The sequence below is a fragment of the Epinephelus fuscoguttatus genome, linkage group LG13, assembly GCF_011397635.1.
Source record: "Epinephelus fuscoguttatus linkage group LG13, E.fuscoguttatus.final_Chr_v1".
Lineage (NCBI taxonomy): Eukaryota > Metazoa > Chordata > Actinopteri > Perciformes > Serranidae > Epinephelus > Epinephelus fuscoguttatus.
The window spans coordinates 5,575,093-5,586,873 of NC_064764.1; the positions used below are offsets into that span (position 1 = coordinate 5,575,093).

General features: G+C 41.9%; 1 protein-coding gene across 1 annotated transcript; it reads right to left on the minus strand.

The window, feature by feature from the left end:
* Positions 1-45: 45 nt before the first annotated feature.
* Positions 46-10,680, minus strand: ddx18 (DEAD (Asp-Glu-Ala-Asp) box polypeptide 18). The gene is made up of 14 exons (XM_049595208.1): positions 10,526-10,680; positions 9,840-10,031; positions 9,563-9,751; positions 7,786-7,921; positions 7,560-7,660; positions 7,197-7,396; positions 6,060-6,174; positions 4,755-4,894; positions 4,487-4,648; positions 4,216-4,368; positions 3,855-3,968; positions 3,648-3,704; positions 974-1,151; positions 46-819 (listed from the first exon to the last, which is right to left on the minus strand). Exons 1-14 carry the CDS (start codon positions 10,629-10,631, stop codon positions 674-676), a joined length of 1,989 nt encoding a protein of 662 aa, XP_049451165.1. The 5' UTR covers positions 10,632-10,680; the 3' UTR covers positions 46-673.
* Positions 10,681-11,781: the final 1,101 nt, after the last annotated feature.

An 11,781-nucleotide genomic window follows, 5' to 3' on the forward strand; every position in this document is an offset into this window, starting at 1 on the left:
ATATCCTTACTCAACTAATAGTGGTTAGCTGCTATATTAATGCTCTGAATGTTGCATACAGAACCTTTAAACTAAAGGGAACATTTGGTTACTGTACATATTTCTGATGACTGTGATTTACTTTAAAAGGTGCGTGTTAAACATTGTAATGTGTAGCTAATTATCTCTGATCCTATCTGTGTGCCTGCCAGTTGCTTTGTTTGACGACATGCATAGGAAGAGTCCTTCAGCTCTGCAGGAATGTATTGATGCTGTAATAATATGATGTATAATAATAAACAAACATCAGCACCTTATGTGGTTTCTATCAAGTGGCTTCATTGAAATTAGCATCAGCCAAGTTTATATATTTAAAGTCAATAGATATTTAATCTTCCAGTCAGGTGAAATGAAGAAAGGTTAGAAAAGTGAGTATTTTCGTTGATCTGAAGTCCACAGTGGCACACACAAGGAATGCAGCGGCCTCTTCAACACAACATTCACAATGTTTACATTTACAAAAAATAATTAGAAACAACTCTTAGGAGGACAGCTGGACCTAACTGACGTCAGAGTGAGATGTGCCCTACACACTATAAGCACCCTGTTCAAAGCAGGAAGTTCATGTAATAAAAAAGGGCAGTTCTTCAAATACATAGAGGAATCAGTCCGGGAGAAGTTTATTTGAAGGGGTTCAGCGGGAGAATTGCCTCCTGTCACCCTTTCCTTTGTTGACATGCTTAAAGATTCTGGCTTTTTGTGCATTCTTGGACTTCTGGTATCCAAAACCGCCTCCACCGCCACGCTTCTGCAATTTTGCACCCTTACTGCTGTGGACGTCTGGAGAGAAGAGCTGAGTTAAGGAGAACTAACAGTTCTTAATCTTACATTTCTACATGAACTGAGGAATACAAATAATGACTAGACACACTTAACACATCCAACAAACAATGTGCTGTGTTTAACATAACTGTAGAATTACAGCAAAGGATACTCAGATCAACATATGGAGGAACTTTAAAGCCAAAGGACAGCGCCACCATGGGGAGGTTGAGGGTGTTGACGCTGTAGATCTGTTTGAGCGAATGAGAGTCATAAGCCCTCACGTAGGACTTGTAGGCCTCTTGGGCTGACTTGTGGAGGTAATAGTTCTTCTCAATCAGCTTCTCCAGCTACGAATAAGAGACAGAAATTAGACTCAAGCAGTCAGTTGATAACTTAAGAAAACAACAGCTTGCATTTAAAGGTATGTTGAAGCTGCTGAGACATCATCACATGTATTAAAGAGACAGTTCACCCAAACATCAAAAATACATTTTCCCTTCCCTGTAGTGCTATTTATCAATATATACTATTTAATGCGAATTGCCGGTAGTTTGAAATATCAAAAAACAACAACAAACAAACCCATTTAAACTACCAGTTTACATCCATATCTGTCCAGACTCGTGCAGCAGTGGACAGTGCCACAAATACGGATGTTGCTGAAAAGCTACAAATTCTAAAACAAAGATGCTTCACACACATCTTCCCCCCACCAGCAACACAGAAGATCTATACAATCAGCACAGTTTCAAGGTGGACATCCAAGATTAGTGTCACCAATTCGGTATCTGACCAAATGTCTCCCCTTCTGTTCCTGAGATATGGTGCTGAGTAATGGCCAGAAAAGTGTTTTTGCAGATCATTATGATGTCACAGTGAAGTTGACCTTTGACCCTTTGGATATAAAATGCCATCACTTCATTATTTTGTACTATCAGACTTTTGTGTGGAATTGTGCCATTGTTAGCATATAAATGATTGATTTATGGCCAAAAATGTGCTTTGTGAGGTCACAGTGACCTTGACCTTTGACTACCAAAATCTAAATCACTTCATCCTTGCATCCAAGTGGACATCAAATTTGAAGGCCAGCTCAGTGGCCTAGTGGTAGAGTGTCTGCCCTGAGACTGGGAGGTTGTGGGTTGGATCCCCCGCCGGGTCATATCAAAGACTATAAAAATAGGACCCATTGCCTCCCTGCTTGGCACTCAGCATCACTGGGTTGGAATTGGGGGGTCAGATCACCACATGATTCCCGAGCGCAGCACCGCTGCTGCTCACCGCTCCCTTAGGGGATAGGTCAAATGCAGAGAACAAATTTCACACACTCAGGTGTGTGACAATCAGTGGAGCTTTAACTTTCACTTTTAAGATATTCCCTCCAGGTGATCCCCAGACATCACGTTCACAAGAATCGAGCAGATGGACAGACAACCTGAAAACACGATGCCTCTGCCCGACACAAAGTGTTTTATGTTAAAACTAAACGTCTCTTTCCAGAAATCATGACCCAGTTACTCAAGATAATCCACAGATCTTGCTGTGAGCAGTTTTTATGTAGGACCTATTTTCTTTCTACCCAACTACACCCACAAACCGTATCACCGCACATAAGGAAGTGTGCATCTACTGCTAGCTCAACTAGCACCACTGAGATAGCTAACATTACAGCTCAGTCAAGGAGGATGCCATTTATAGCCCTTTTTAGTTAGGAGTTGTGCAAATTTGCAGGAAAGCCCAATCAGTCCTTTTCAGCATTGGCAGTATAAAAACAAAATCGGGGAGGGTGGCAAAATGCTGCCTACCTACTTTTGTTCATACAGAATGTGCCTTTTTCGGGGCAATGGGTGGCGTGAGCAAGTAACAAAACGTGTAGCTCAGCGTGTGATGTAAACAGTGATGTGGGAGGGAAGCTACAACTGGTTGGTCCTTCTGTGATTCTCTCGTAAGTCGGCCCGTTCTTCTGGCCTCTCCGTTTGCAAGGGCAAGGAGGGTGTGCAATTCCTTGTCTCCCCAGTTGCTCATCTTTACAGTGTCTGTCAGGTTTGTGTTTCCCTCTTGCTACTAGCTGCTCGCTAATTCCTGCTATCAGCTGTTTCCTGTTTAACCACTGCCAGTGGGTCGCACGTGCGGTATCATCAACAGCTCCTCCCACAAGTCTTCAACAGACCCTCCCGTTGTGGAAGGCCGCCTCTGTCTGTTTAAACTAAAAGGGTTCCACCAATATGACTACCTATGAGGCAGAAAATTGGGCATCTCGGATCAACTCGCCAATCCGGCTCTGTGTGTCTAAATGCTCGCAGCTTGCCGGCAAAACGGCCCAACATTTGCGGACAATCTGGCAGTGTAAAAGGGGTTAATGTTTCAATCTTGCGCGGTCACAAACACAAGCCTCTTGTCCATGTAACATTGCTGTTAAAAGTATGTTGAGCGTTTCTGGGGCTTTGAGTACCACAAGCTGAGTGCCATGTAGTTCCATCGTTTTAAAGGGCAGGCAGATATCTCCAACACTCAGCAACTCACACCAAAACAATCTAGACTGATTAACAGCGCTACAGGAAAAAGGAAAAATGTGTGTTTTCAATCGAGGGTGAACTGTCACTTTAAGAAGTAAATTCTCTCGGGGTGTTGGTGGCTTAGTGGTAGAGCAGGCGCCCCATGTACAAGGCTGTTGCCGCAGCGGCCTGGGTTCGACTCCAGCCCGTGGCCCTTTGCTGCATGTCATCCCCTCTATCTCTCTCCCCCCCTTTCACACTTAGCTGTCCTATCTATAAAGGCAAAAATGCCCCAAAAAATCTTAAAAAAAAAAAAAAAAAAAGAAGAAATAAGAAGTAGATTCTTACCTGGGACTGGATATCAGAGATTTTACTCCAAGAAAAGTCAAACTCGCTCAATGGGACCTGGACAATAAAAGAGCAGTGTAAACAGAAGCCATTCCATTATTCCATTAAAGACATGACACTTGCACTTGTAATATGTAAATTGTGGAATTATCCAACAGTATATACAGTGACAGACAGTAACCCCACAGTAGACTTTGAGATGGTTACCTTGGCCTGTTTCAGGAAGCGGAGGAATCCCAGCTCTTCTGGTCGGAGGATGAGGAGCGCGTGACCTCTGCCATTGATGCCTCTGGCTGTTCTGCCCACCCTGTGGATGTACTCCTGCAGATAGAAAGCTAAGCTTAACAGGAGTCCTATGCTTGGACTCGACCCCACAGGTGACGCCATTATTTTAATAGTAAGTGTTCATGAGCCAAGCCGTTAGTTATAAACTAAGCGAACCATTTAGGTCTGTTTCTCTCATTTCATATATATTAAAATGAGCTTTTGGGATAAAACTGGTTTTATAATTTTTTGTCGCAATTTTGAACCATTATTATTTTGTATAATGTAGTAGTAGTTTGGATACCTTGGGGTCATCTGGGGGGTCGTACTGGACGATCCAGTCCACCTCAGGGATGTCCAGGCCTCGAGCTGCCACGTCAGTACACAGCAGGATGCCTGAGTCAGCGTTGCAGAACTGGAAGAAGGTGGTGGTACGTTTGGTCTGCTTCTGCTTGCCCTGGAAACAGAATGATGAGAACAACCCTTTTTACAACAGATGTTTTTGTAGGGGAGACTGACATATCTGAATACTGCGTTTGATGTAATGTGGCTTGAAGGTTCGTGACATGTCTTACATGGATGGCCATGACAGGCAGGTCAATATAGTTGAGTAGTTCATAGTGGAATTTCACAGACATACAGGAGGAGAAAAAGACCATGAGCTTCTTCTTGCGGTTCTTCTTCAGGAAGGTGAAGAGTAGCAGGAAGCGCTTCTCTGATGGACACACCACATAACCCTGAAACACAACAGAGATCACTTTATATCACTTCAATGTGCTGATCACTTTCAAGGCCAGTCCACCTCCTGTATAACTTTGACAACAGGAATGTAGCAGACAGTACCTGCTCCAGGCCGTCAACAGTGGCATTGTCTTTGTTGTCATCTACGCCGACATAAAGGGGCTCTTTCTTCAGGGAGATGCGAGCCAAATCCTCCACTTTACGGGTCTGAGTGGCTGAAAACAGCATGGTCTGTCTCTTCTCTGGAGAAAACAGAGCCAGAAACATTACAATGATTTAATCCGGGCAGGGGTTTTAAAATACCTAGCCAATTTTGAAATTGGGTTGCATCACACACGAGGAGAAACTTAACACATGATGTTCACTCAAATGTCAATTATGCACACACTATACAATTTGAAAATAATGGCACACCACAGGATATCATTAAGATTACCGTGCCACGGAGAGCAATGCATCACTGCGTGTAGTCTGAGCCCGACTTTAGAGAGCACAGGATGAGTCAGAGGTTCAAGTGTTTTTTTTTGTCAAAGACCAGGAGTGTGCAAACTTTTTTGAATGGGGGCCAGAATACATAATGTGAAAATACCTGGGAGCCAACTGCTTCTTGCATCCTACAGGTTATTTTCAAAAAATCCCACACAAATGAAACAAACAACTGTTTCATCTTTCAATAAAAGATACTCCTGAAAGCAGCAGCCCTCACTGTCAACTTAATGTTTCTTTGTTGTCTGCTACCTGACAGGAAATGTATGCTGTTAGCTAACTGTTTGCTTGTTTACTGTCTCTTTATGCAAACACATCCGTTCCACCCTCCTACTTGGTGCATGTCTATTAACTGTATGAAAGTCCTGCCACTGTGAGGTGAAGGGAAAAAATGTTAAATGATCTTGTTAGATTAACCAATGTTGTGGGCCACATACAGCATATTTTGAAAGACAAGCTGCAGGGCCACAACTGGCCCCCGACGGGGCTTTGGACATGCCTGTTATAGAGTGTCAAAATACTGTATATAACTTAAACCAACCACAAAGAGTACAAGACTGAGAAAATAACCCTGATGTCACCAGACTTATCTTTGCTTGGGTGTGAAGTCTATAAACAGACAGTCATTCTTATAAACCAGCAGTGTGAGGTATTAAATGTAGGCATTTAACAGGCAGAGATGATCTGATAAGAGATGTTTTTAAGTTGCATTATGGGAGAGATCCTGTGTTTATGGAGCATAATATTGACACATACCTCTGCTTATGTTGTATCAATTTTGACCACTATTAAAAAAATCATCATCAAAGTCCCTTAACTTTATGAAAGTACAATACTACAACTGCTAGGCGTCCCCTGTAACAAAACAGTACCAAAAAAAAACCCCAATTAAGAGGAAGCTTAGCAACAATAGATACATACTTGGCAGCAGTCTGATGATCTGCTTCAGTTCCTCTTCGAAGCCCACCTCTAAGATACGGTCAGCCTCATCAATGATCAGACACTGGAGGTTCTTGAACATGAAGCCTGGGGTATTCTGAGGGCATAACAGTATTGATTTTTAATATTCTTACCCAAGTATTAACAACTAGCAGGAGCAGCAGAAACACTTGACATTTACAGTAGGAACACACCAGCAACACATACGTTTATGTTTGATTGATGTGTCAATACTATCAATTCTAAAACACATGATGACTTCTAATTAGTCCCTCCAGGATTTCTGCCGGGGTTTTTTCTGTGATTGTTACGGCCTGATATACTTGATTTGAAAATGATTTGAAATGTAATGCATGTGATGTTTTTAGGCATTTTCTTGCAATAAAATTGCAGGAGCAAATGAAAACTGAAAAAATATTTGTGATGCTGTCATGGATTTGGAGTTTATTACATAAAGCACTGAGTGTTTCCAACAGAATTAAATCTACGTGTGAAGGTGGGAGGGGGGTGGATGTGAGGCGGTTGGCAAAAGCTGATCGCTGACAATCAGCTGTTGCTGCCATCTGAAGCAACGCTGAAGGACTGTCTCCGTTCGTTGCTCACTTCCTGCTCTCTCTGCCTGATTAGCACCAGCTAACAGCAGCAGCGGTTATCTGACACCGAGCCGTTAAGCGGTCCTAACCATCTCAGAGCAAAAAAACTCGACTGTCATAAAGACCATTACTACAAACTGGGTAACATTAGCTGTGTGAACAGTTAGCCCTCTCACTGTGTAAGCTATTATGTCCCACGTACAGCAGATGTCTCATTACAAACTGAGAGAGGGGCGAAGCAAATCAATACGCAACATGCAGCTCTACAGTGAAATAAAATGTGACTCATTTTTAACAGTCAAATTTGTGGTAAAGTTGTGGTGATTGGACAAAAGTGCAAGGTTGCACAGTATTCATGGGGATTGCCTGAATTTGCCTTAATTGTTGTGATTGCAATATGAATGGGTAACGACCTGTTTCATATACTGTCTGGATTCATAATGTCATCATCTTGATAAGGTACTCAGTACATGTGATGGCTCTGGAATTGTTGGTAGGAGTGTCTTTGTGCCAGGACCCTGCTCACCTGCAGATGGTCCAGTAGACGGCCAGGTGTAGCCACCAGGATGTTGACACCGTTGGCCAGTCTTTGGGCCTCAGCTGAGCGGTTGCTGCCCCCCATGATCAGACCAAAGGTGTGCACATGGTGCGTCATCAGCTCCTTCAGCACACCATAAGTCTGCATTGCCAACTCACGTGTGGGTGAAAGGATCACTACACCAGTGCCTGAGAGGAAGAGGAGGACATAAATTAAGGGCTTCCTGTCAACTTACATGATACAGTTTGATACAGCAGGTAAAAGCAGTTTGCTTCTCTCTTCCTCAGCATCCCAGAAAGTACTGAAGCCAGAAAACACTAAGGAGAGAGGATACATTAACAGGGGTCTTACCATTCCTGGGCATGAACTTGAGTTTGTAGATGAGCTCTATAGATGGGATGAGGAAGGCCAAGGTTTTACCACTACCTGTCTTGGCAGCAGCCAGAACATCCCTACAGAGAGGCACACACTGTTTCACTACCAACACAGTCACACTGTGATATTAATATAAATATTTTATTTTTTCCTTAAAATAACTGAGCTGTAAAGGCCACAGCTCAGGAGAATGGAGACTTACCTTCCTTCCAGCAGGGGACGAATACTTTTGTGCTGGATCTCAGTCATGTGTTCGAAGCCCATCTCCTTTACTCCTTTCAGTGTGCTCTCACTTACCAGCTCAGCAAGGGAGGCAAAGGATGTGTCCTCAAATGCTCCTGAAATACCAGTCAATAGTTCATGAATGGAATGCTTTCCCTAAAGCAGATTCCATTTAAAGAAAGGCCGAGATGAAGCACAACAAAGCAGTATGCAGAGAAAGAGAAGGCAACATAATCAGCCATAACACATTTGTCAAATCCACTGTGTCCTTGCAGTTACTCTTGTCAGGAAAGTCACTGGTGATTTCTCCCAAAGACAACCACAAGAGTCTCTGTATGCCTTGGCTGACACCCGTTTCATGATGGAAACACTGAAAGGGCAACACATAAAGGCAAACCAGCTATATTTTGTTTTTCACCTCGGGTGGAGCGTTAAAAAAAAAAATAGAAAAAAACTCGACGTTCGATTATTCCTTCTAAAAAACATATAGGTTTGAACCACCTGAATGTAAAAACATATTTTAAAAGAGCTCCATGACAAAATAAACAAATAAAATCATGTCCTGCACTGTAAAACGTCACCTAGAAATTAGAGCTGCAACAATTAGTTGAAGAATCGATAAGTAAATCGCAAAATATTTAATGGCCATTAAACAATTCATTGATTAATCATGAGTTTATCTGCAGATTAATCTATAACCAAAACAGCTGTTGGTTACAGCCCAATCAAAGACTGTAGAACTCTCTCTCGGTGCCCTGACTGGACCGAGGTCAAATAAATGATTTGTAATAAGGCTGGGCGATATGGAGAAAGCGGAGTATCACAGTTGCTGATCTTGGATTGCAAAATATAGGATTTCCAAATCCTCATCATTCTGATACAGATTATTTTTGTTGAAAAACTGAGCCAGGTTATCGTCTGCCTTCTGATTGAACCCGATTTCTTAGATGCCATGCAAATAAGAAATCAGGTTAAAAACAACACAGCTGGATTTGCTTAAGGTGTCCTGTTCATGTGTGTACATGCCTTACCAGGCTAAAAATGTAGTTTGTGTGCATGCACATGTGTGAGAATGACAGACAGGTCAGTTAAAGATTTCACTGTGACAAGAGGGGTGAATTGTGACATACTGTGGATTCTCTGGTTACTCTCATCCCTTGATGTTAGGTTGTGACTCAGTTACACACCTATTTGCTAAGATGCTTTGTGTTAAGTGTTTACTAGTTTCTTTATACCAGTATTTGGCGTGAATCAAAGTTATACTGAACCCTGCATGGCAAGGGGAGAAATAATACATCAAATTTAATTCTGTTTATTTTCCTAACCTGATCTGACATGAGAAGGATTTTCTCTACAACTGTTAATTCTCTCATTCATGGCTCTTAATGATTTATTTATCTTTTTGATTTCTTCTTTTTTTGTGTGTGTTGGAAATTACAGTTAGGATCTAAATAATCACAGCACTTCACGTTCACCTGACAACATTCAAATCAGACTTGGGTGTTAAACTTTTTGATGAAACAGCTTTTACAGAAAAGTAAGTCTCACCAAATGGTTTTTAAGCACTGAACTTTTTGCAGTGGGCCTTTAGTAAAATTATACACTAAGGAAAATTATGCTGTCTTACCACAGAGCCTGTCCAGATGCTCCATGCTCTTATTATCTACTGTACTCAGCTAATGAACATCGTCATAAGTTACTAAACTGCTGAAGATCCAGTCGGGCCTAAAGTATGCAGACATTTATTTCTTCAATACCTGTCAAACCAGATGGTAATTCAGGTTGATCATTCTCTTCATCATCCCCCTCTCCAGTTTTGTCCTCTTCTTCTTCATCTGAAGCTTCCTCTGGATTTTCAGTAGCCTGCTCTCCATCTGCTAATGTTGCTGCTCCCTCCTCCTCCTCCTCTTCCTCTGCTTCGTTCACTGTTTTGGTCTTCTTCTCAGCTGGATAGAGGATAATTTCACATCAGTTACCCAAAACAAAAAAGTGTAGTGTGTCAAATTCAGTTGGGTCAACTCCTTCAGCTGTTACCTGGTGATTCCGCAGTGTCAGCAAGCTTTCTTTTCTTCTTTGTCTTCTTCTTCTTCAGAGAAGTTTCCTCTGATGTGGTCCCTTCCAATGGTACCCCAAGCTGCTTCTTCTGTTTTTTCTTGGGCTTGCTGTCAGCTTTACAAACAGCTGCTGGTTCCTCACAACACTCCTCTGCCAACCCGTTTGAGTTCACTGTCAAACACATTGTAACAAATCTCACATTTAGCAGGTATTATCAATATAATGCGGAGAGCTGTAAGCAGTTAAGTTATTTTCTATAATTATGCTTCCTGGAAAATGTTTATTCGCGTTAATGGAGGTCAATATAGAGTTAAGAGTTCTCTACGGCGTTACATATAACTTTGGAAATTGTAACGTTACTGCTGCATGTAAGCTAGCTACATTTTAGCAAAGCGTATAAATCACACTAATCAGTGACAAATAATGGTGACAAACACAAACAAGTATCTACTGTTAAAAATTAACGTCAGCTCACGTTTTATCTGTCTGAAACATTAAACGTTTAACCGGTATGACAAAAATTCCTGATTAAAAATCATGCCGTGAGGAGCTAACGCTGCTAGCTTAGCAGGTTGAGTTCGCCACCACTTCAGAAACACAGAAAACAAACAGTAACAACAACAACAACAACAACAACAGAATGCTAGTTTATTTACAGCACATACCAGCCTCTGTGTCCTCTGTCTGTGTCTGGAGTAATTTGCGCTCTTTGTTCTTTTCACTTCTTTTCTGAATTTTCTTGCGGAGAAGCTTCATCTGTAGGTCCGCCATCGTTACGGCGCACGACACACGTGTGTATGTGTCCGGTGTTGAGGACCCTTTGGGGTACCAGTGTGGAGTGCCTGAGTGAAAATGTGAAGGACCTCACGCTCATTGCACAGGCGTGTCAGGCCGGTGGATAGGCTTGTGGTTGTTGGGGGTAAAAGATAACTACAAATTATATTATCAATATTTTTTAAACGTTTAGTCTGGAACTTTCAACGCTTGCAGCTACAGCCTGAGTATGGACAGCTTAGGCAGTGAGAGGGTAGGGGGTGGTGTGCAAAAAGGGGGCGGTTGGGGGGTTTTTGGCTCTGGGGAGGGGCATACAAATTTAAATGGCTGTATTCATTTTACCAGTTGTTTTTTTTTCTTTAAGAAAACATGGATGAGATTTAAAACATACCATTTGATGTTTGAAAGTTAAAAGTTGAAAACAAAATCTTGCAGTAAAAGAAATGCATTGATTTTTCACCATTGTCAAAGAGTCAGGCTTGTAGGAGTGCAACATTTAATTTAATTAATAGCTGTCAATTGGTGTGGTTTCAAGTATTCTGCTAAAAGAAGAAAAAAAATATGCTAAAAGAAGAAAACATTTAATGCTTCTCAAAGTCCTGAATGCTTCCTTGGAAGGACAGGTCCTTTCAAGTCGGGTACTACAGAGGCTAGACTAGAGTCCTTTCTAGCATTTTGAGAACACATATTGGAACAGGCTAGCAAGTTCTCAAGTGTCCATCGCCATCAATTTTGGCAATTTGTGCACAGTGAGTACTGAGAATACACACGCATGTATCCTTCAAAATTCTCTGAGGGAAAGACTCAGTCCTCAGCAGAATTTAAAGGATTCTTGACATTGGAACTGTCCTTCGGCAGGATTCAATGATGTAGCCTCTTTAAAATGCAGCTGCTTAAAGAACACACATTGGGACAGGGTAGCAAATGCCTGGGTGTGTGTCAGTGAAGAGGCCCTGCTTTCAGTTCTTGGAAATTGTGCACAAAGAACTGTGGGCACCTGATACCTCCTGAGGATACACACATGCATCCTTGAAAATTCTCTGAAGGAATCACTCAGTCTTTAGTAGAACTTGGAGGATTCTTGCCATCTTGTGAAGACATTAACTCAAGAACACCTTGAGGGAATTTCTTAAAATTTAGCACCAAC